At 42.4% G+C, this 24,454-nt stretch overlaps 1 protein-coding gene across 1 annotated transcript in view; it reads right to left on the bottom strand.

Moving 5' to 3' along the window:
* The window catches only part of LOC127842912 (glycogen debranching enzyme-like), an 81,112-nt gene that overhangs the window by 25,053 nt on the left and 31,605 nt on the right, over positions 1–24,454 (bottom strand). The window contains exons 14-19 of the mRNA XM_052372725.1: positions 20,175–20,325; positions 19,416–19,641; positions 18,250–18,521; positions 17,221–17,354; positions 5,089–5,222; positions 3,431–3,717 (exon numbers count right to left, since the gene is read on the bottom strand). Of these exons, the coding sequence (XP_052228685.1) occupies positions 3,431–3,717; positions 5,089–5,222; positions 17,221–17,354; positions 18,250–18,521; positions 19,416–19,641; positions 20,175–20,325 (1,204 nt within the window). The remainder of the gene's footprint in view (positions 1–3,430; positions 3,718–5,088; positions 5,223–17,220; positions 17,355–18,249; positions 18,522–19,415; positions 19,642–20,174; positions 20,326–24,454) is intronic.

Below are 24,454 nucleotides of genomic sequence, written 5' to 3'. Positions count from 1 at the left end.
TTTGTGTTTTTTAACTGTTTCAAAAAAAAACAATTTGGGGGGTGGGGTGGGGGGGGGGGTATAGTATAGTGTGAGGGTGTGGTGGTCATTTGTGAGATGATCTTAAAAAAAAAAAAAAAAATTAGGGGGGGGGATTCGGGGGGGGGGGGGAGGGGGGAGGGCACAGGGGATGGTTTGGGTGGAGTCTATTGTGGTATGTCAGGTAAGAGTAGTTTTGTCAAAGTATCGATCAAATCTAATCATAAATAAAGAAGTTATGGCATTTTTAGCAAAATTTAATAATTTGACCTTGAGAGTCAAGGTCATTCAAAGGTCAAGGTAAAATTCAACTTGCCAGGTACAGTAACCTCATAATAGCATGAAAGTATTTGAAGTTTGAAAGCAATAGCCTTGATACTTTATAAGTAAAGTGGATCGAAACACAAAATTTAACCATATATTCAAAGTTACTAAGTCAAAAAAGGACCATAATTCCGTAAAAATGACAACCAGAGTTATGCAACTTGTCCTTTTACTGTACCCTTATGATAGTTTGCGAGTGTTCCAAGTATGAAAGCAATATCTATGATAGTGTAGGGGTAAAGTGGACCAAAACTTAACAAAATTTTCAATTTTCTAAGTATAAAGGGCCCATAATTCCGTCCAAATGCCAGTCAGAGTTACATAACTTTGCCTGCACAGTCCCCTTATGATAGTTAATAAGTGTTGCAAGTATGAAAGCAATAGCTTTGATACTGTAGGAATAAAGTGGACCTAAACACAAAACTTAACCAAATTTTCAATTTTCTAAGTATAAAAAGGGCACATAATTCTGTCAAAATGCCAGTCGGAGTTACATTACTTTGCCTGCACAGTCCCCTTATGATAGTTAGTAAGTGTTGCAAGTATGAAAGCAATAGCTTTGATACTTAAGGAATCAAATGGACCTAAACGCAAAACTTAACCAAAATTTTCAATTTTCTAAGTATAAAAAGGGCACATAATTCTGTCAAAATGCACGCTAGAGTTATCTAACTTTGCCTGCCCAGTCCCCTCATGATAGTTAGTAAGTGTACCAAGTTTGAATGCAATAGCATTGATAGTTTCTGAGAAAAGTGGACCTAAACGCAAAACTTAACCGGACGCCGACGCAGACGCCGACGCCAAGGTGATGACAATAGCTCATAATTTTTTTTCAAAAAATAGATGAGCTAAAAATAAATAAAGCAAAGGGCATTTACTCCAAAAATACGGACAAAAGAGTTGTTGTTTTTATACTATAAACATATTCTCACTATGCGCTATCAATGTACACAGTTTCATTTAAATACCTTCAATACTAAGAAATTATTCTCTGCACAAGAAAATTTACCTAAGGGCAATAATTCTGAAAAGAGTATTGGGCTTTGTACTATGCATGTCCCCTTTAAAACCTAGCATGACATGCATGGCAATCCCTTCAACACTTCCAAGTTCTGCTCTGAACTGGAGGAAAACAAGAAGGCTAAAGGTCCTAAGGCGCTCACCTGACCTGAGACCACACATGCACTGTTCTTGAGCTGGTATTGTCTCACTATAGCTATATGAGAAAAACTGCCATCCCAAACAAAGCAATTCTTTTCAGAGAGAACAAAACCTCTTTCAAAGCCTGCCAATATATCATTAACACAAATGTACTGCACACATTTTATGAACATTTAACCAAAAATTGGACTTCAAAAGAGTTCAAAAGACTTTAATATTGCCTTACAAGAAAAACTTTCACAACTTTGGTGGCCATGTTTTCCTAGTTTTACTATGCACAACAAGCAGGACATAATAATCAACATAAGAAATGAAAGATGAAGAATGCAATCAATATACGAAACCATTTTGATCATAATAATCCAGCTATTAACTTAACTGGGTCCCCATGCATATAAATCCAAAGTTTCATTAAGATTGGCAATTGAACTTTATCGGTATATAAAAATGAATCAGCAAACATATTATTGTTGTGATGCGAAGTAAAATTCTTTTTATCCCATAGACCAGTTGACAAGTGACGTAACGTGCACCTGCAAACTTTAAACTCCGCCCACTGGTTGGCAAAAAGAGGTGGATTTCATATAAGCGCGTAAAGAGAAGGTTGACAAAATCATCGTTTTTATTGATAATCACGCACAATATCAAACACAATTTTGCTAATTATGTCTAATTAAAACCTTAGCATGCAAGGACAATCATTTTTGGAACGATTATATTGTTGTTAATATTTGTTTTTACTAACAACGAAATCGGGAGTGGAATATATCTAATAGCTCGATATATGGTGACCACAAAAATCTTTCTATTTGGCACTTCTTTGCGACCATTTTTAGTTCAAAATTCTCAGAACTTATTTCAAAATATAATAAATTTAATGAACAAAAAACAGTTCAGGATGAAAACAAACAACAAATATATCGAGTTTAGGTACGCAACATTAATACTGATTCGAACATTATATTTCTTAAAAAACTTAACTTGTTACGCATTAAATAAATTCTCTTGATAAATGTAATTGTTTTATTTCATTGTTCACACCAATTTTGACACTCTTTGTTGCAGCATTTTAACCCGGTGTTTAATTGCACCTTTGTTCATCACAAACCAATTATCTCGTTATGATCGGATACTGTCCAGACAAAGAAAACACGGTGTCATAAACCCAGGCATCTATACTTTGGTCCCTGCATAAACCACAGAGTGTGGGGTCATTAAACACAATTTATGATACCTCCATGTCATCTCTTGACATATTGAGCAGTCATATAAGCCTAAGGTTAAAGCCAAAATACTTCACAGTTGCTTCAATATAATATTTCAACATTAAAAAAAAATGAACACATTTGTCGGAAATGGATAAACAGGAACAAGTGCACATATATATGCCAGTTTAATCATTAGAATACAGTGTTGAATAACTATAAATTTAAAATATTGTGCAATTTAACTGCAACACAATTAAGGTATTGAACGCGTACCGGCAAATGTACACTATTTAATACGTGTAAAGATCGTACGTTACTTTAGTGTACGAACACCATCGTGAAAAGAAGCAATCAAAACATGGTTTAAAATACTTGCGTTAAATAAATTAAATATATAGATTTATTTAGCATAAAATGCTAGATTTTTAACTCCTTATCACTGGTAAATAGATTTCAATATACATACAAAGACAGTTCAATTTGCATTATATGCAGGTTTTATTCCTGTTTGTCTTTGCCTCCTATAAATGTTTGACGCATGACCACAGTGGTGTACTGGTCTAATTCAATGTACACAAGATTGGCCAATGCAAAATGAAGTTATTGACCAGAAATCCTGTTTGGTGCAATCCTCCTGCATGCCATATGCCCTGCCTGCAAGCCATAACCAAATCTTATAACCAGGTAGTTGAAAATCCGGTATAAGATTCTACACTTGCCTGCTGCAAGGGAAAGACAACTCTGCTCTTGAGACTCTGTCTGCCCATCAGCACTCAGCTTGGTTGTGTCCCCTGTTTTTGTGCTCACCACTTGTCTGCCACTTTCATCAGGAGTTACCCTTCCTGTTTTCTTGCTGCAATCTTTGGTTTCCTTGCCAGCTGTTGGGGGTTTGGGTTGTGCCAGATTGGGAGAGAGCTGGGGAAGTCTGGAGTTCTTCACGTGGCCACAGAACATTACTGAGCCAATGGCCAAAGCTTGAACAAATGTGGATCCATCTGCTACAAAGCTGTGGAAGCAAGAAATAACTGGCTAAAATCCTTATCAGGAAATGTTATCTTCTAAAATTATCGTGGTCACAAGATTGCGTCTACGGACAGACAGAAAGACTGAACGACTGCCAGACACTGACAGACAAACAGGCAGGACATAGGCTCATGGTGATTTCAGCATTCTTCACTTTAATTTATAACAGGAGGTGTAACAATACTTTATTAAAACCCAAGCCAAAGGCTGATGTCTGATATCTGTTTGAGTGCTGATTAGGAGGTAACTAAAATGTCAAAAGGCTCACAATGTTGCTTACCATTTTTATATTTCACCACAACTTCAATTTTTATTTGACACATAATCATGATGACAGATGTGCAGATTTAGAATTTTCCTAGATTTAGATAATTCAAGACTATTCATCAATTAAACTTGACACCCTCTTGAAATATTGTTGAGTGAAGCCTAGCAGTGGATTTTTTTTTATCCGTAGCCTACTTCATTTTAAGCGCTGTCACTTAAAAATCAATTGTATCTTGTTTAGACCTCAAAGAATCTTTAAATATAACAATAAAATAGCATTGTTGCAACTTTTTCTATGAGATTGTTGCAACTTTCTCTATGAGAAATGCAATGCAAGTAATTAATCAAAGTTCTTTAAATTTATGTGTGCTGTAAAAATACATCAATAGGCTGCACTTCACTAAATTTTTAGACGGCATAAACCTTGATTGGTGACCGGTTCTAAATTACAACAAGGTCATGGTGAGAAATATACGGCCATCATAAAAATTAACCCTGTGGGATGCTGTATGCCATATTATTTTGCTGGTACATGTAATAAAACTTCAATCAATTTTTATTGGCACATTAAGAGCATCTGAAATGTTTGGTGAAGATTCTGTGAAAAGTGAAAGAGTCAACAGAGCTGAAATTGCATATTTTGCATTTTTTTGTTAGAACCAATGGCAATAACTATGCGATTTGGCTGGTTATTTGACATGGCCTCCTTTTTATGTAAACAAACAGATGCAGAAAGTTTGGTAAAGATTTAATAAAAGTGAATGAGTAAGTGAGTGGAAACGGCAAATTTCACATTTCTTTTATAAACAAAGAGCACTTACTTTGAAGCGACATGTTCGAATTGGATAGCTATAGAACTTTTCCTAAATTTGATGTCAACAAACATAAAGTTTGGTTAAGATCCTATGAAAACTACAAAGCGGAAAGCTACCCACCAATCCATCTGCCATCCATACCCTGAAGGATGTTCCCTTAATATGTAGATCAAGAAACATTAAAATTACAAACCATGCAGATTTAAGGTCAATAAACTATATGTGCAAAGCTGAAACAAATTTATGTAAGAAGTAATTTTTCAGAATCTTACTCTGACATAAGTGAGAAGGCGTGAGATCTCAGTATGACATAGGCCCCTGTGATGATGGCATCAAAGTAGGAGGGTATCAGATAGCGTGGCACGTCAGCTAGGTGATGGAAGATGTTCTCAAACCATTTACCCAGCTGAAATTAAATAAAAGTGAGCTACACTCTGGGACAACTGGACTTAGTGCATCCAAGTTAACCCTTTACATGCTGGGATATTTGTCGTCTGCTTAAATGTCGTCTGCTGAATTTCTAAAATTAGCATTTTCTTTGATTTTTTTCAAAGAATATTATCAGAATAGCAAACAGTTTGGATCCTGATGAGACGCCACGTTTTGTGGCGTCTCATCTGGATCCAAACTGTTTGCAAAGGCCTTCAAAATTCGGTTCCCGCACTGAAAGGGTTAAGTGTCGTCTCAGATTAGCCTATGCAGTCCACTAATTAGCCTGTGCAGATGGCACACTTCACAAACATGCATTAAGTCCTGTTTTATGCGAGCGTGGCATAGTTGTAAGCTCTCAGGGATGGAAACTAGCATGGGCTCCTTAGTTTTGTGGAAGTCCCCTAAATTTTCTCAGAATTCTGTCTGCACAAGAAGTATAGAGAGAATAAGGGTGAGGAATCATGTTAACAAATTTTTAGTTTCTAACCATGAACATTAATTTAAAAACAAAAGTGGTTCTGAATCAAGGTAAAATTATTAGTTTTAGTTTTAAATTTATTTATTTTAGCTCAATTGCATAGAAAACCTAAGGCTTATTTATAACGCTCTTGACTCTGCTGCCGGGGAATAGAACCAGTACTTGATGTCTATGGGAGCCATCAAAATAACGCTCCCAAAGTGGGGATTGAACCTGTACTTGATGTCTATGGGAGCCATCAAAAGAACGCTTCCACAGTGGGGATTGAACCTGTACTTGATGTCTATGGGAGCCATCAAAAGAACGCTCCCAAAGTGGGGATTGAACCTGTACTTGATGTCTATGGGAGCCATCAAAAGAACGCTTCCACAGTGGGGATTGAACCTGTACTTGATGTCTATGGGAGCCATCAAAAGAACGCTCCCAAAGTGGGGATTGAACCTGTACTTGATGTCTATGGGAGCCATCAAAAGAATGCTCCCACAGTGGGGATTGAACCTGTACTTGATGTCTATGGGAGCCATCAAAAGAACGCTTCCACAGTGGGGATTGAACCTGTACTTGATGTCTATGGGAGCCATCAAAAGAACGCTCCCAAAGTGGGGATTGAACCTGTACTTGATGTCTATGGGAGCCATCAAAAGAACGCTCCCAAAGTGGGGATTGAACCTGTACTTGATGTCTATGGGAGCCATCAAAAGAACGCTTCCACAGTGGGGATTGAACCTGTACTTGATGTCTATGGGAGCCATCAAAAGAACGCTTCCACAGTGGGGATTGAACCTGTACTTGATGTCTATGGGAGCCATCAAAAGAACGCTCCCACAGTGGGGATTGAACCTGTACTTGATGTCTATGGGAGCCATCAAAAGAACGCTCCCACAGTGAGGATTGAACCTGTACTTGATGTCTATGGGAGCCATCAAAAGAATGCTCCCACAGTGGGGATTGAACCTGTACTTGATGTCTATGGGAGCCATCAAAAGAACGCTCCCAAAGTGGGGATTGAACCTGTACTTGATGTCTATGGGAGCCATCAAAAGAACGCTCCCAAAGTGGGGATTGAACCTGTACTTGATGTCTATGGGAGCCATCAAAAGAACGCTTCCACAGTGAGGATTGAACCTGTACTTGATGTCTATGGGAGCCATCAAAAGAACGCTTCCACAGTGGGGATTGAACCTGTACTTGATGTCTATGGGAGCCATCAAAAGAACGCTCCCACAGTGAGGATTGAACCTGTACTTGATGTCTATGGGAGCCATCAAAAGAATGCTCCCACAGTGGGGATTGAACCTGTACTTGATGTCTATGGGAGCCATCAAAAGAACGCTCCCAAAGTGGGGATTGAACCTGTACTTGATGTCTATGGGAGCCATCAAAAGAACGCTCCCACAGTGGGGATTGAACCTGTACTTGATGTCTATGGGAGCCATCAAAAGAACGCTTCCAAAGTGGGGATTGAACCTGTACTTGATGTCTATGGGAGCCATCAAAAGAACGCTCCCACAGTGGGGATTGAACCTGTACTTGATGTCTATGGGAGCGATCAAAAGAACGCTCCCACAGTGGGGATTGAACCTGTACTTGATGTCTATGGGAGCCATCAAAAGAACGCTCCCAAAGTGAGGATTGAACCTGTACTTGATGTCTATGGGAGCCATCAAAAGAACGCTCCCAAAGTGAGGATTGAACCTGTACTTGATGTCTATTGGAGCCATCAAAAGAACGCTTCCACAGTGGGGATTGAACCTGTACTTGATGTCTATGGGAGCCATCAAAAGAACGCTCCCAAAGTGGGGATTGAACCTGTACTTGATGTCTATGGGAGCCATCAAAAGAACGCTCCCAAAGTGAGGATTGAACCTGTACTTGATGTCTATTGGAGCCATCAAAAGAACGCTTCCACAGTGGGGATTGAACCTGTACTTGATGTCTATGGGAGCCATCAAAAGAACGCTCCCAAAGTGGGGATTGAACCTGTACTTGATGTCTATGGGAGCCATCAAAAGAACGCTCCCACAGTGAGGATTGAACCTGTACTTGATGTCTATGGGAGCCATCAAAAGAACGCTCCCAAAGTGGGGATTGAACCTGTACTTGATGTCTATGGGAGCCATCAAAAGAACGCTCCCACAGTGGGGATTGAACCTGTACTTGATGTCTATTGGAGCCATCAAAAGAACGCTCCCAAAGTGGGGATTGAACCAGTACTTGATGTCTATGGGAGCCATCAAAAGAACGCTTCCACAGTGGGGATTGAACCTGTACTTGATGTCTATGGGAGCCATCAAAAGAACGCTCCCACAGTGGGGATTGAACCTGTACTTGATGTCTATGGGAGCGATCAAAAGAACGCTCCCAAAGTGGGGATTGAACCTGTACTTGATGTCTATGGGAGCCATCAAAAGAACGCTCCCACAGTGGGGATTGAACCTGTACTTGATGTCTATGGGAGCCATCAAAAGAACGCTCCCAAAGTGGGGATTGAACCTGTACTTGATGTCTATGGGAGCCATCAAAAGAACGCTTCCACAGTGGGGATTGAACCTGTACTTGATGTCTATGGGAGCGATCAAAAGAACGCTTCCACAGTGGGGATTGAACCTGTACTTGATGTCTATGGGAGCCATCAAAAGAACGTTTCCAAAGTGGGGATTGAACCAGTACTTGGTGTCTATTGGAGCGATCAAAAGAACAGTGGGGATTGAACCTGTACTTGGTGTCTATTGGAGCGATCAAAAGAACAGTGGGGATTGAACCTGTACTTGGTGTCTATGGGAGCCATCAAAAGAACGCTTCCACAGTGGGGATTGAACCTGTACTTGGTGTCTATGGGAGCCATCAAAAGAACGCTTCCACAGTGGGGATTGAACCTGTACTTGATGTCTATGGGAGCCATCAAAAGAACGCTCCCACAGTGGGGATTGAACCTGTACTTGATGTCTATGGGAGCCATCAAAAGAACGCTCCCACAGTGGGGATTGAACCTGTACTTGATGTCTATGGGAGCCATCAAAAGAACGCTCCCACAGTGGGGATTGAACCTGTACTTGATGTCTATGGGAGCCATCAAAAGAACGCTCCCACAGTGGGGATTGAACCAGTACTTGATGTCTATGGGAGCCATCAAAAGAACGCTTCCACAGTGGGGATTGAACCTGTACTTGATGTCTATGGGAGCCATCAAAAGAACGCTCCCACAGTGGGGATTGAACCAGTACTTGATGTCTATGGGAGCCATCAAAAGAACGCTCCCACAGTGAGGATTGAACCTGTACTTGATGTCTATGGGAGCCATCAAAAGAACGCTTCCACAGTGGGGATTGAACCTGTACTTGATGTCTATGGGAGCCATCAAAAGAACGCTCCCAAAGTGGGGATTGAACCTGTACTTGATGTCTATGGGAGCCATCAAAAGAACGCTTCCACAGTGGGGATTGAACCTGTACTTGATGTCTATGGGAGCCATCAAAAGAACGCTCCCAAAGTGGGGATTGAACCTGTACTTGATGTCTATGGGAGCCATCAAAAGAACGCTTCCACAGTGGGGATTGAACCTGTACTTGATGTCTATGGGAGCCATCAAAAGAACGCTCCCAAAGTGAGGATTGAACCAGTACTTGATGTCTATGGGAGCCATCAAAAGAACGCTTCCACAGTGGGGATTGAACCTGTACTTGATGTCTATGGGAGCCATCAAAAGAACGCTCCCAAAGTGGGGATTGAACCTGTACTTGATGTCTATGGGAGCCATCAAAAGAACGCTCCCACAGTGGGGATTGAACCAGTACTTGATGTCTATGGGAGCCATCAAAAGAACGCTCCCAAAGTGGGGATTGAACCTGTACTTGATGTCTATGGGAGCCATCAAAAGAACGCTCCCACAGTGGGGATTGAACCTGTACTTGATGTCTATGGGAGCCATCAAAAGAACGCTCCCAAAGTGGGGATTGAACCTGTACTTGATGTCTATGGGAGCCATCAAAAGAACGCTTCCACAGTGGGGATTGAACCTGTACTTGATGTCTATGGGAGCCATCAAAAGAACGCTTCCACAGTGGGGATTGAACCTGTACTTGATGTCTATGGGAGCCATCAAAAGAACGCTCCCAAAGTGGGGATTGAACCTGTACTTGATGTCTATGGGAGCCATCAAAAGAATGCTCCCAAAGTGGGGATTGAACCTGTACTTGGTGTCTATGGGAGCCATCAAAAGAATGCTCCCAAAGTGGGGATTGAACCTGTACTTGATGTCTATGGGAGCCATCAAAAGAACGCTTCCACAGTGGGGATTGAACCTGTACTTGATGTCTATGGGAGCCATCAAAAGAACGCTCCCAAAGTGGGGATTGAACCTGTACTTGATGTCTATGGGAGCCATCAAAAGAACGCTCCCAAAGTGGGGATTGAACCTGTACTTGGTGTCTATGGGAGCCATCAAAAGAACGCTCCCACAGTGAGGATTGAACCTGTACTTGATGTCTATGGGAGCCATCAAAAGAACGCTTCCAAAGTGGGGATTGAACCTGTACTTGATGTCTATGGGAGCCATCAAAAGAACGCTCCCAAAGTGGGGATTGAACCTGTACTTGGTGTCTATGGGAGCCATCAAAAGAACGCTCCCAAAGTGGGGATTGAACCTGTACTTGATGTCTATGGGAGCCATCAAAAGAACGCTCCCAAAGTGAGGATTGAACCTGTACTTGATGTCTATGGGAGCCATCAAAAGAACGCTCCCAAAGTGGGGATTGAACCTGTACTTGATGTCTATGGGAGCCATCAAAAGAACGCTCCCACAGTGGGGATTGAACCTGTACTTGATGTCTATGGGAGCCATCAAAAGAACGCTCCCAAAGTGGGGATTGAACCTGTACTTGATGTCTATGGGAGCCATCAAAAGAACGCTCCCAAAGTGGGGATTGAACCTGTACTTGATGTCTATGGGAGCCATCAAAAGAACGCTCCCAAAGTGAGGATTGAACCTGTACTTGATGTCTATGGGAGCCATCAAAAGAATGCTCCCACAGTGGGGATTGAACCTGTACTTGATGTCTATGGGAGCCATCAAAAGAACGCTCCCACAGTGGGGAATGAACCTGTACTTGATGTCTATGGGAGCCATCAAAAGAACGCTTCCACAGTGGGGATTGAACCTGTACTTGATGTCTATGGGAGCCATCAAAAGAACGCTTCCACAGTGGGGATTGAACCTGTACTTGATGTCTATGGGAGCCATCAAAAGAACGCTCCCAAAGTGGGGATTGAACCTGTACTTGATGTCTATGGGAGCCATCAAAAGAACGCTCCCAAAGTGGGGATTGAACCTGTACTTGATGTCTATGGGAGCCATCAAAAGAACGCTCCCAAAGTGAGGATTGAACCTGTACTTGATGTCTATGGGAGCCATCAAAAGAACGCTCCCACAGTGGGGATTGAACCTGTACTTGATGTCTATGGGAGCCATCAAAAGAACGCTCCCAAAGTGAGGATTGAACCAGTACTTGATGTCTATGGGAGCCATCAAAAGAACGCTTCCACAGTGGGGATTGAACCTGTACTTGATGTCTATGGGAGCGATCAAAAGAACGCTTCCACAGTGGGGATTGAACCTGTACTTGATGTCTATGGGAGCCATCAAAAGAACGCTCCCACAGTGGGGATTGAACCTGTACTTGATGTCTATGGGAGCCATCAAAAGAACGCTCCCACAGTGAGGATTGAACCTGTACTTGATGTCTATGGGAGCCATCAAAAGAACGCTCCCAAAGTGGGGATTGAACCTGTACTTGATGTCTATGGGAGCCATCAAAAGAACGCTTCCACAGTGGGGATTGAACCTGTACTTGATGTCTATGGGAGCCATCAAAAGAACGCTTCCAAAGTGGGGATTGAACCTGTACTTGATGTCTATGGGAGCCATCAAAAGAACGCTTCCACAGTGGGGATTGAACCTGTACTTGATGTCTATGGGAGCCATCAAAAGAACGCTCCCACAGTGGGGATTGAACCTGTACTTGATGTCTATGGGAGCGATCAAAAGAACGATCCCAAAGTGGGGATTGAACCTGTACTTGATGTCTATGGGAGCCATCAAAAGAACGCTTCCACAGTGGGGATTGAACCTGTACTTGATGTCTATGGGAGCGATCAAAAGAACGCTTCCACAGTGGGGATTGAACCTGTACTTGATGTCTATGGGAGCCATCAAAAGAACGCTCCCAAAGTGGGGATTGAACCTGTACTTGATGTCTATGGGAGCCATCAAAAGAACGCTTCCAAAGTGGGGATTGAACCAGTACTTGGTGTCTATTTGAGCGATCAAAAGAACAGTGGGGATTGAACCTGTACTTGGTGTCTATTGGAGCCATCAAAAGAACGCTCCCAAAGTGGGGATTGAACCTGTACTTGATGTCTATGGGAGCCATCAAAAGAACGCTTCCACAGTGGGGATTGAACCTGTACTTGATGTCTATGGGAGCCATCAAAAGAACGCTCCCACAGTGGGGATTGAACCTGTACTTGATGTCTATGGGAGCCATCAAAAGAACGCTCCCAAAGTGGGGATTGAACCTGTACTTGATGTCTATGGGAGCCATCAAAAGAATGCTCCCACAGTGGGGATTGAACCTGTACTTGATGTCTATGGGAGCCATCAAAAGAACGCTCCCAAAGTGGGGATTGAACCTGTACTTGATGTCTATGGGAGCGATCAAAAGAATGCTCCCACAGTGGGGATTGAACCTGTACTTGATGTCTATGGGAGCCATCAAAAGAACGCTCCCAAAGTGGGGATTGAACCTGTACTTGATGTCTATGGGAGCCATCAAAAGAACGCTTCCACAGTGGGGATTGAACCTGTACTTGATGTCTATGGGAGCCATCAAAAGAACGCTTCCACAGTGGGGATTGAACCTGTACTTGATGTCTATGGGAGCCATCAAAAGAACGCTCCCAAAGTGGGGATTGAACCTGTACTTGATGTCTATGGGAGCCATCAAAAGAACGCTTCCACAGTGGGGATTGAACCTGTACTTGATGTCTATGGGAGCCATCAAAAGAACGCTCCCACAGTGGGGATTGAACCTGTACTTGATGTCTATGGGAGCCATCAAAAGAACGCTCCCAAAGTGGGGATTGAACCTGTACTTGATGTCTATGGGAGCCATCAAAAGAATGCTCCCACAGTGGGGATTGAACCTGTACTTGATGTCTATGGGAGCCATCAAAAGAACGCTCCCACAGTGGGGATTGAACCTGTACTTGATGTCTATGGGAGCCATCAAAAGAACGCTTCCACAGTGGGGATTGAACCTGTACTTGATGTCTATGGGAGCCATCAAAAGAACGCTTCCACAGTGGGGATTGAACCTGTACTTGATGTCTATGGGAGCCATCAAAAGAACGCTCCCAAAGTGGGGATTGAACCTGTACTTGATGTCTATGGGAGCCATCAAAAGAACGCTCCCAAAGTGGGGATTGAACCTGTACTTGATGTCTATGGGAGCCATCAAAAGAACGCTTCCACAGTGGGGATTGAACCTGTACTTGATGTCTATGGGAGCCATCAAAAGAACGCTTCCACAGTGGGGATTGAACCTGTACTTGATGTCTATGGGAGCCATCAAAAGAACGCTCCCACAGTGGGGATTGAACCTGTACTTGATGTCTATGGGAGCCATCAAAAGAATGCTCCCACAGTGGGGATTGAACCTGTACTTGATGTCTATGGGAGCCATCAAAAGAATGCTCCCACAGTGGGGATTGAACCTGTACTTGATATCTATGGGAGCCATCAAAAGAACGCTCCCACAGTGGGGATTGAACCTGTACTTGATGTCTATGGGAGCCATCAAAAGAATGCTCCCACAGTGGGGATTGAACCTGTACTTGATGTCTATGGGAGCCATCAAAAGAACGCTCCCAAAGTGGGGATTGAACCAGTACTTGATGTCTATGGGAGCCATCAAAAGAATGCTCCCACAGTGGGGATTGAACCTGTACTTGATGTCTATGGGAGCCATCAAAAGAACGCTCCCACAGTGGGGATTGAACCAGTACTTGATGTCTATGGGAGCCATCAAAAGAACGCTTCCACAGTGGGGATTGAACCTGTACTTGATGTCTATGGGAGCCATCAAAAGAACGCTCCCAAAGTGGGGATTGAACCTGTACTTGATGTCTATGGGAGCCATCAAAAGAACGCTCCCAAAGTGAGGATTGAACCTGTACTTGGTGTCTATTGGAGCGATCAAAAGAACGCTCCCAAAGTGGGGATTGAACCTGTACTTGATGTCTATGGGAGCCATCAAAAGAACGCTCCCAAAGTGGGGATTGAACCTGTACTTGATGTCTATGGGAGCCATCAAAAGAACGCTCCCAAAGTGGGGATTGAACCAGTACTTGATGTCTATGGGAGCCATCAAAAGAACGCTTCCACAGTGGGGATTGAACCTGTACTTGATGTCTATGGGAGCCATCAAAAGAACGCTCCCACAGTGAGGATTGAACCTGTACTTGATGTCTATGGGAGCCATCAAAAGAACGCTTCCACAGTGGGGATTGAACCTGTACTTGATGTCTATGGGAGCCATCAAAAGAACGCTTCCACAGTGGGGATTGAACCTGTACTTGATGTCTATGGGAGCCATCAAAAGAACGCTCCCACAGTGGGGATTGAACCTGTACTTGATGTCTATGGGAGCCATCAAAAGAACGCTCCCAAAGTGAGGATTGAACCTGTACTTGATGTCTATGGGAGCCATCAAAAGAACGCTCCCAAAGTGGGGATTGAACCTGTACTTGATGTCTATGGGAGCCATCAAAAGAACGCTCCCAAAGTGGGGATTGAACCTGTACTTGATGTCTATGGGAGCCATCAAAAGAACGCTCCCAAAGTGGGGATTGAACCTGTACTTGATGTCTATGGGAGCCATCAAAAGAACGCTCCCAAAGTGGGGATTGAACCAGTACTTGATGTCTATGGGAGCCATCAAAAGAACGCTTCCACAGTGGGGATTGAACCTGTACTTGATGTCTATGGGAGCCATCAAAAGAACGCTCCCACAGTGAGGATTGAACCTGTACTTGATGTCTATGGGAGCCATCAAAAGAACGCTTCCACAGTGGGGATTGAACCTGTACTTGATGTCTATGGGAGCCATCAAAAGAACGCTCCCAAAGTGAGGATTGAACCTGTACTTGATGTCTATGGGAGCCATCAAAAGAACGCTTCCACAGTGGGGATTGAACCTGTACTTGATGTCTATGGGAGCCATCAAAAGAACTCTCCCACAGTGGGGATTGAACCTGTACTTGGTGTCTATGGGAGCCATCAAAAGAACGCTCCCACAGTGGGGATTGAACCTGTACTTGATGTCTATGGGAGCCATCAAAAGAACGCTCCCAAAGTGGGGATTGAACCTGTACTTGATGTCTATGGGAGCCATCAAAAGAACGCTCCCACAGTGGGGATTGAACCTGTACTTGATGTCTATGGGAGCCATCAAAAGAACGCTTCCACAGTGGGGATTGAACCTGTACTTGATGTCTATGGGAGCCATCAAAAGAACGCTCCCACAGTGGGGATTGAACCTGTACTTGATGTCTATGGGAGCCATCAAAAGAACGCTCCCACAGTGGGGATTGAACCTGTACTTGATGTCTATGGGAGCCATCAAAAGAACGCTCCCAAAGTGGGGATTGAACCTGTACTTGATGTCTATGGGAGCCATCAAAAGAACGCTTCCACAGTGGGGATTGAACCTGTACTTGATGTCTATGGGAGCCATCAAAAGAATGCTCCCACAGTGGGGATTGAACCTGTACTTGATGTCTATGGGAGCCATCAAAAGAACGCTCCCAAAGTGGGGATTGAACCTGTACTTGATGTCTATGGGAGCCATCAAAAGAACGCTCCCAAAGTGGGGATTGAACCTGTACTTGATGTCTATGGGAGCCATCAAAAGAACGCTTCCACAGTGGGGATTGAACCTGTACTTGATGTCTATGGGAGCCATCAAAAGAACGCTCCCAAAGTGGGGATTGAACCAGTACTTGATGTCTATGGGAGCCATCAAAAGAACGCTCCCACAGTGGGGATTGAACCTGTACTTGATGTCTATGGGAGCCATCAAAAGAACGTTTCCAAAGTGGGGATTGAACCAGTACTTGATGTCTATGGGAGCCATCAAAAGAACGCTTCCACAGTGGGGATTGAACCAGTACTTGATGTCTATGGGAGCCATCAAAAGAACGCTTCCACAGTGGGGATTGAACCTGTACTTGGTGTCTATGGGAGCCATCAAAAGAACGCTCCCAAAGTGGGGATTGAACCTGTACTTGATGTCTATGGGAGCCATCAAAAGAACGCTTCCACAGTGGGGATTGAACCTGTACTTGATGTCTATGGGAGCCATCAAAAGAACGCTTCCACAGTGGGGATTGAACCAGTACTTGATGTCTATGGGAGCCATCAAAAGAACGCTTCCACAGTGGGGATTGAACCTGTACTTGGTGTCTATGGGAGCCATCAAAAGAACGCTCCCAAAGTGGGGATTGAACCTGTACTTGATGTCTATGGGAGCCATCAAAAGAACGCTCCCAAAGTGGGGATTGAACCTGTACTTGATGTCTATGGGAGCCATCAAAAGAACGCTCCCACAGTGGGGATTGAACCTGTACTTGATGTCTATGGGAGCCATCAAAAGAATGCTCCCAAAGTGGGGATTGAACCTGTACTTGGTGTCTATGGGAGCAATCAAAAGAACGCTCCCACAGTGAGGATTGAACCTGTACTTGGTGTCTATGGGAGCCATCAAAAGAACGCTCCCAAAGTGGGGATTGAACCTGTACTTGATGTCTATGGGAGCCATCAAAAGAACGCTCCCACAGTGAGGATTGAACCTGTGACCTCCCGGTTGCTAGGTGGACACCATATCTGCTATCAGGGCAACCTGGTTTACTGCCATAATTACTCTTAGTTTTCAGACATTCACAGTATTTGCCAAAATAAGTATCTTTTTTGACTCTTAATTTACTCACACCCAGATTTTCTTCTAAAAAAAATGGCCTTTTATTTTCAAATAGTTGCCTTTATCAGAATTCTCTTGGTTTGCATTAATTGGGTAACACAACACGCATGTGTTTTTAAAACCATATGAATTTGTGAAAAAGTGGCAGATACATAATAAATAAATGGACCGTAACATTTGTGTGATTTGGGTAAAATTAGCATGTATTCAAGTAACAACATTTCAAACAGATAGTTTACAGATTATGAAGTTAAAATTATTTTAGTTTGAAAATAATGACTCTACAGTTTTGTTTCATTGTTTGGTATGATGTCAACTAGAGCCAATTATGATAGTTGGGCATTAGATATTAAATAGCAAAATGTCTTGACTATGGACTTTACACGATAGAAAATGATGAACAATGAAGAAAAGGTAAAAACTCCCATAAGAATCTTGTGCTATTTGTTGTGGACACTCACATGGTAGGTCCCAGGATGGACCAGTAAACGTTTGGCAATGTACGAAGGCAGCCAATCACCCTCCCGTAGGTTGTTACACAGTGCGTGACCTAGATCATTGTGGGCTCTGATTGAGCCAAGGACAGTAGACACCCCTGCAATGAAGAACAGCATCACTTTGAATTCAAAGCTGTGATAAATGTGAGCCATGCTATGTGAAAAAGGGGTTGAATGCATGTGCATTAAGTGTTGTCCCAGAATAGCCTGTGCAGTCCGCACATGCTAATCTGGGACGACACTTTACGCACATGAATTCAACCCCTTTTTTTCAGAGCATGGCCCATATACTGAGCTCTTGGCTATTTCTCACATAAAGTTAATTATTTCTTCTAGTTAAAAATTTTGTTTACAATTTTGCTTCATTTTTCTAGATAGACAGCAACACAGGCATACAGCGTCCCAGATTGGCGTGTGCAGTCCACACAGGCTGATCAGGGACAACACTTTCCTCCTACAGGGGATATTTGCTAAGAAGAGACTTCCTTTAAACAAAAAACACGATACAAGCAGAAAGTGTCATCCCTGAATAGCCTTAAGACATGCATCAAGACCCTGCTCATATTCAAGACTGACTTAGTTTAGGTAGCACAGAGCGCTAATTGATTACACCCTTCATGCCCAGTGTGTGTATTGTTTCTTGTCAGGGAATTTTGCACTTTTATTAGCTCACACACGTCGGAAAGAAGACAATAAAAGATGTGTGATCAACACCTGATTAAAAAAAGTTGCTGTGCCTTTATAGAAAGGAAATAAAAACATATTGATTTGCATTTGGTTGTTTATCTAAACAGTGGACTAGTGAATTGGCATGCGATAACCACCCCCTATTTAATTAAGACACATGTAACAAACATATCGGGGAATTACCAATACAGATTCCACAAATTTACGTTCCACGATATTACCCTTTTTTGAAAAAAACACGTATTTTTATGCAGACATATAAAAATGATTGTGCATTATGTTATTATAAGCATAGAAAGAACATACCAAGGAGACCGCAGAATTTGATATCGCCATAACCAGGGACGTTGTAGACGCCAAACCCCTTCCCATCAGCCTCCTCTTCGCTATGGCAACGGAACAAGACAGTGTTGAGGTCCGCCAGGGTCAAGTTGGAAACTATGGCACGGAAATTGGAGGTGTCAAACGTCTCATCAAACATCGTCCGTCCACTGTAGGACCTCATCATGTACCCAAACTGTCCCAGGCCTCGACGTAGCTCCAGAATGGCCTTGTGGGCTTTGGCTGGCAGAACACTTCTAAAAAAAAATTAGTCACATTCTGGGAAATCTGGGCAAGTGTTAAGTGTCGTCCCTGATTGGTCTTTGCAGTCCACACAACACTTTCCGCTATGAATAGATTTCCTTTTAAAAGAGACTTCCTTTAAAGAACAAAAACCATAACATCGGAAAGTGTTATCCCTGATTAGCCTGTGCAGACTGCACAGGCTAATCTGGGACACCTAAAGCACATGCATCAAGTCCCACAATAAGGCTTACATAATACAATAGTTTTGATACTGAAATCGACATACTGACAAATATATGCAACTTACACACACCGCTATCTTAAACATAGATAGGGGTTAATACTATGCAAATAGGATAAATATGATAACATAAGTAACTCAAAACTTGTAATTCTCTGTTTTAAACACTGGAAATTTATTTTAAAGCTTTATCAATAATTTGTACTGGTCTACTGTGAAAAGACGTTATTTGGACCTCATGGCATTATTATTATTCCCGTAAAATTGTTCAGTTAATCTTTTTTTCTTAAATTAAAATCAATTAAGATCAGAAAGTGCAATCAACACAGGATGTATATAAAGTGTGTTCCCAGATCAGAAAGTGCAGTCAACCCAGGATGTATATAAAGTGTGTTCCCAGATCAGAAAGTGCAATCAACACAGGATGTATATAAAGTGTGTTCCCAGATCAGAAAGTGCAATCAACACAGGCTAATCCGGTAATGACACTTTCGGCTTCAATGGATTTTTTCTTTAAGTATTCTCTTCTTAGAGAAAATACAACTCAGGTGGAAAGTGTCATCCCTGATTAGCCTGTGCAGACCCTGTGAAAACTCTTTACACATGTGCATTAAACCCTCTTTTCCCAGAAAAAGGACATTTTATACACCCTATGAAGCCTCACTTGAATGCAATCACGCTGCCAGGGGTGAAAGTGTTCAGATTCACAATGCTGAACTTTCCGTCAGGGCTTGTTTCCACGGAGACCAGCTTGCTGAGACTGGGTGGGATGTTCTCCTGCATTTTGAGGTAATAGTCTGGCATGCCGTTGATGAAGTCTGGGTCTTTGCTATAGGCATAAGCCTCAGTGTGGCAGGTTTGGATCTCAAACAAGATCGACTCTATCACTCCTGGAACATACACATGGGTTATACAAATAAACAGTATTAAATTATTTATGTGGAAAAACAATAATTAAACAACAGTAACAGTACACAACAGTTAACAACAATAAACAATTATAACAATAAATTTGCCATCAGTAACAGGTAAGATGATTCTCCAATTCATTCTCAAACACTTTAAAAAAAAAAAAACTATAAATAAAAGTGAATAACAACCAAGAAACTTTCCTAATCAAATAATTATTTGTTAAACCAATATTGTTAGTATTGTAATGTAAAAGCAATTGATGATAATAATATGCATAAATTGCTTGCGAACTATGCGCAGTGTGAAGTGGGATGCCCTCGACCTTCACAGATATTATTGTATTATTTTGTAAATGTTATTAATAAACAAATATTTAAATGTTGTTATACTATGCAATCATTGCTTGCAAACTATGTACGGTGTGGAGTGGGATGCCCTTGACCCTCACACAGGATAATGAAATATATCAAATGGAAAAAATAAATAAAAAAGTTCAATACATGACACTTGCCCTGTATGATGACAGGTCGTATGTGTGGCGTGGTTGTGGGATCCTTGGGTTGATGGAAGGCAGTGCGGGCCACGAGCACGATCGACTGATGGGTGACCGGGTTGTGTCGAGTCACGGACACAGTGTCCCCATCTATCTGGTCTACATAGACCTGGGAAGAAATCAACAGTGGCATAATAAGTTTATAAAATATTTAAGAAAATCAAGTAAAATTTGGATACTAGTGAAATATTTGTATGAAAAAATGTTTGAGTGGCCATTGATTTTAGTTACAAAATCTTATTCATTATAAAAATTAATACAAATTTTCTTAAAATAAAATTCATTTTAATTATTAAATACTTACCTGCTATCCCTAGCTATACCTTTCTAGGTGGGTTAGCTTCTCCAGAAATCTTCAAGTGCCGGAATTTGGCCACCTCTCCTACTGAAAACAGATTCAGGTTAAACATAGTACAATGTAACCTAACTGGAAATCAAGAACCGTAACTCATCTTACTTTTCATACAATTATGAAAATATAAAACGATGAGCGGGGTTGGGAGGTGGGACTAACCAATAGCAGATAAGTATTTAATAATTAAAATGAATTTTATTTTAAGAAAATTTGTTTTAATGTCATAAATACATACTTGCTATCCCTAGCTGATTTTGTAGCTGTGGCGGGAGGTTCTCGTTATATTTTCCCATCACAGCAAAAACCCATAATCAGGTTTTTCAGCCAGAGATAGCAGAAATGTGTCCTCATACAATATTCGTTAGTACAGTATTGTACTTAATTTCTGAACAGGACCAGTACATTTACGCCATGGAAGAAACTACCGTTTAAGCAACCACAAGAGGACCCAACATATATAAATTGTCCTGTTGACACTCAAGAGAACGAAGATAGAATGAGGAAAAGGTGGTAGGATTCCTCCAAAAGCAGCTTGAAGCACTTCAGAAAGTGGAACATTATTAATATATGCCACGAAGCCGAAAGAGCTCTTAATTCATGCAGTCTGATCTTAAAGGGATTAATCCCTAGATGAGAGAGATGAATACGCCTTCTTAATAGTCGAGGTTACCCAACGAGAAATCGAAGCTGCAGACACATCCCCCCTTTTTAACAGAATGAAAAGTCTCTTACGAGAACCTGAATAGACTTTACTCTTTTAAAATAGAATTTAACGCCCTGACTGGGCAAAGAACTCTATCATCATCTTCATGTCCACAAGTATTAAAAAGACTTGGAACTTTAAAGGGTTAGAAGCCATAGAGGGGAGTTGATTTTTAGCAAGGAATCCTGGCTCATATAACAAGGTTACAGATCCATCTGAGGAATGAAAACGAAAGATGACCATCCTCGATAGACAGAGCATGAATTTCACTTCTCCTTTTGGCTGAAGCCATAGTAAGAAGGAAAACTGTCTTCCAAGATAGAAACTGTAAAGAAGCTTGATCTAGAGAATCAAGAACACAAGCCAAATCTCATTTAGGCGCAAGTGTACGAGAAACAGGACGTTTAAGTTCCATAGATCGTATTAGTTCTGAAATCACTGGATCAGCACAGACTTGTGATGATTAAGTAAATGCCAATGTATGCGAAATCATAGATGTATATCCTTTGATGGAGCTAAGAGAAGGTATCTTATCATCAAAAAGATAGATGAGAAAATCCGCTATGCGTCTAGCAGAGGGATTGAGGGGATCAATTTCCCTCGAATATACCAATTAGAGAAGAGTTTTCATCAAGCATCATAGACTGCTCTAGTGAACTTTTCTCCTTGCAGAAGCAACAAGGGTTGAAGCCCTGACAGAAAAGCGTTTCTTCTGCAGAGGTTGCCTGATAACAGCCAGACGTGTAGGTGGAACATTGCTGGATCCGCATTTAGTCTGCCTCTTGAGACAGAAGATCTGATCTGTGAGGAAGTGTCCTGGGATAATCGTACAGGAGACTGAGAAGATCATTAACCACGATCTCCTGGGCCACCAAGGGGCGATCAGGAGTATGCTACACAAACTCACCCTGATTTTCGCTAATATTTGGGGAATCAGAATGGGAGATAAGCTTAAGCGTCCAGTTGGTCCGAATTGAACAAAAACGCGTCTACTGAACACGCTGCTGGATCGTAAACCGGACTCACATACAGAGGGAGTCTGTGATTGTGTCTGGTTGCAAATAGGTCGACCATAGAATAACCAAACATGAGAAAAATCTGATTGGTCCTTCCTGATGAAGTGTCCACTCCGATGGAAGTAATTGGTGTTTGCGAGACAACAATCCGCCAGAGCGTTGAAACGACCTGGAATATATTATGCTAGAAGAAAAATGTTTAGCGTCTTGCAAGAACAAGTAATTCCTTAGTTTCCAGATACAGGGAGTGAGAATGTGTTCCCCCTGTGCCTGAATGTAAGTCACAACTGATGTGTTGTCTGTTGACACCATCACACAAGAGTCTTGGTATTAACTCCGGAAGAATTGGAATCTGCGATAACAGATTGTCCGGGGACCATTTCAAACAAACTGTGTGAGGTTTGTAGCTTCTAGTCCGTTCATTATGCTTAGGATTAGATAAATCCTAAGACACTTAGCTGATTCCAAGGATTGAAATACTGATAAAACAGTCAAACCAAAAGGAAGGCGTGTATCAATGCAAGAAGCATCCTTAGAAAGCCTGTTGGAATCAAATATACGGACTATTTTTTCTTGATAGAGATCGTCGAATTAGTAGACATTTCCACAGGTCTTGGGCAATAATATTCACCAAGATTTTGAAATATCATTTCATAGATCCGATTAATTGATGACAATATTTGATCCCTGTCATCATTGGAATCTGTCTCTGAATCGGCCTCATTGTCTACAACACCAGAAGTGTGCAAAGAATCAGCGGAAACAGAATTAGAAATACTAGGCCGATTATCATACACCAGATTGCCAGTATCTGTTAATGATGAATGACCATCTACCCAATCAACACCCTGATAATTAAAACCGGAAGATGACGGTAAATTATCAGGATTGACTGGAACGAATTGTCCATAGGAATCTTGAAGCCATAAAGTGTCCGGATTAGACTATGTCGCAGAAGGAGGTTTCCGAACAGGTAGCGTAGCTGAAACCCGTGGAGCAGAGTAAGTATCTGTAGTGGTGAGAACAACACCAGAAGACAAAGTCTGGGAAGTAGTACCAGTCAAAGCAACATTTGATAATGTTAAACTGGAAACTGGATCTGGTACACAGGGTACAGCAACATTACAATTCGAGACAGGATAGTACTGTGTAGGATAAGTGTAGTCAGAGCGACACTGTTTATGTGAAGCATTACGACGAGTTTTATCCCTACGATGCCGAGAAACAGATCGGCTTCGATGAAAACGACGTCTTCTAGAATAACATCTCCTAGAGTCTCAAGATGATCAGTACCATCATATCAACACTGTGAATGAGGGCTACTCGATAAAGAAGATCGTGAACAACGTCTACCTCTTTTGTCAGTACTAGTTGACGACTCAGATGCCTTTGAAGAAGAAGAGGAGGAGGAATAGTCTGATGAAGATGATCAATGTCTCTTTCTCGAATGATGACCGGTGAACTGTGACTGTTGACTGATAGTACTGACTGTTGACCGGTGACCGGTAGTATTGACCGGTGACTGGACCGGTCCCTGGTGATCGGTGTTATTGGCCGGTGACCGGTAGTACCGGACCAGTCCCTGGTGACTGGTGGTATTGACCGGTGACCGGACCGGTCACTTTTGATAGAAGACCGATGACCGGTGACCGGACTGGTCCCCAGTGATCGGTGACCGGTGTCATGAACCGGTGACCGGTCCCCAGTGACCGGTCCCCAGTGACCGGTCCCCAGTGACCGGTCCCCAGTGACCGGTGTTCGGTACAATGGACCGGTGACCGGACTGGTCCCCAGTACCACAGATTGTTGACCGGCGACCGGACCGGTCCCCGGTGACCGGTGCCACGGACCGGACCGGTCCCCGTTGACCGGTACCACAGACCGGTAACCAGTGCCATGGACTGGTGACCGGACCAGTCCCCGGTGACTTACCGGTCATACTATGACCAGTGTTGTCACCAGGCAATGACCGTATGGCGTCTGCCAAATGGTCTGGCATTGGTCATATTCCTTGACCAATGCCATCGGGTATAGACCGGCTGACGGTTATCACCATATGGTCTGATGTTGATCGACTTTCTAAAGAAGTTAGCATAGTACGATCTCCATCTTGCCCTATACCCAATGACTGATGTTGCCAATTCTCGACCATAGTCTATGGTAG

Source organism: Dreissena polymorpha, chromosome 8 (assembly GCF_020536995.1).
Source record: "Dreissena polymorpha isolate Duluth1 chromosome 8, UMN_Dpol_1.0, whole genome shotgun sequence".
NCBI classification, from domain to species: Eukaryota; Metazoa; Mollusca; class Bivalvia; order Myida; family Dreissenidae; genus Dreissena; species Dreissena polymorpha.
This window is presented reverse-complemented; position numbering and strand designations above follow the sequence as displayed.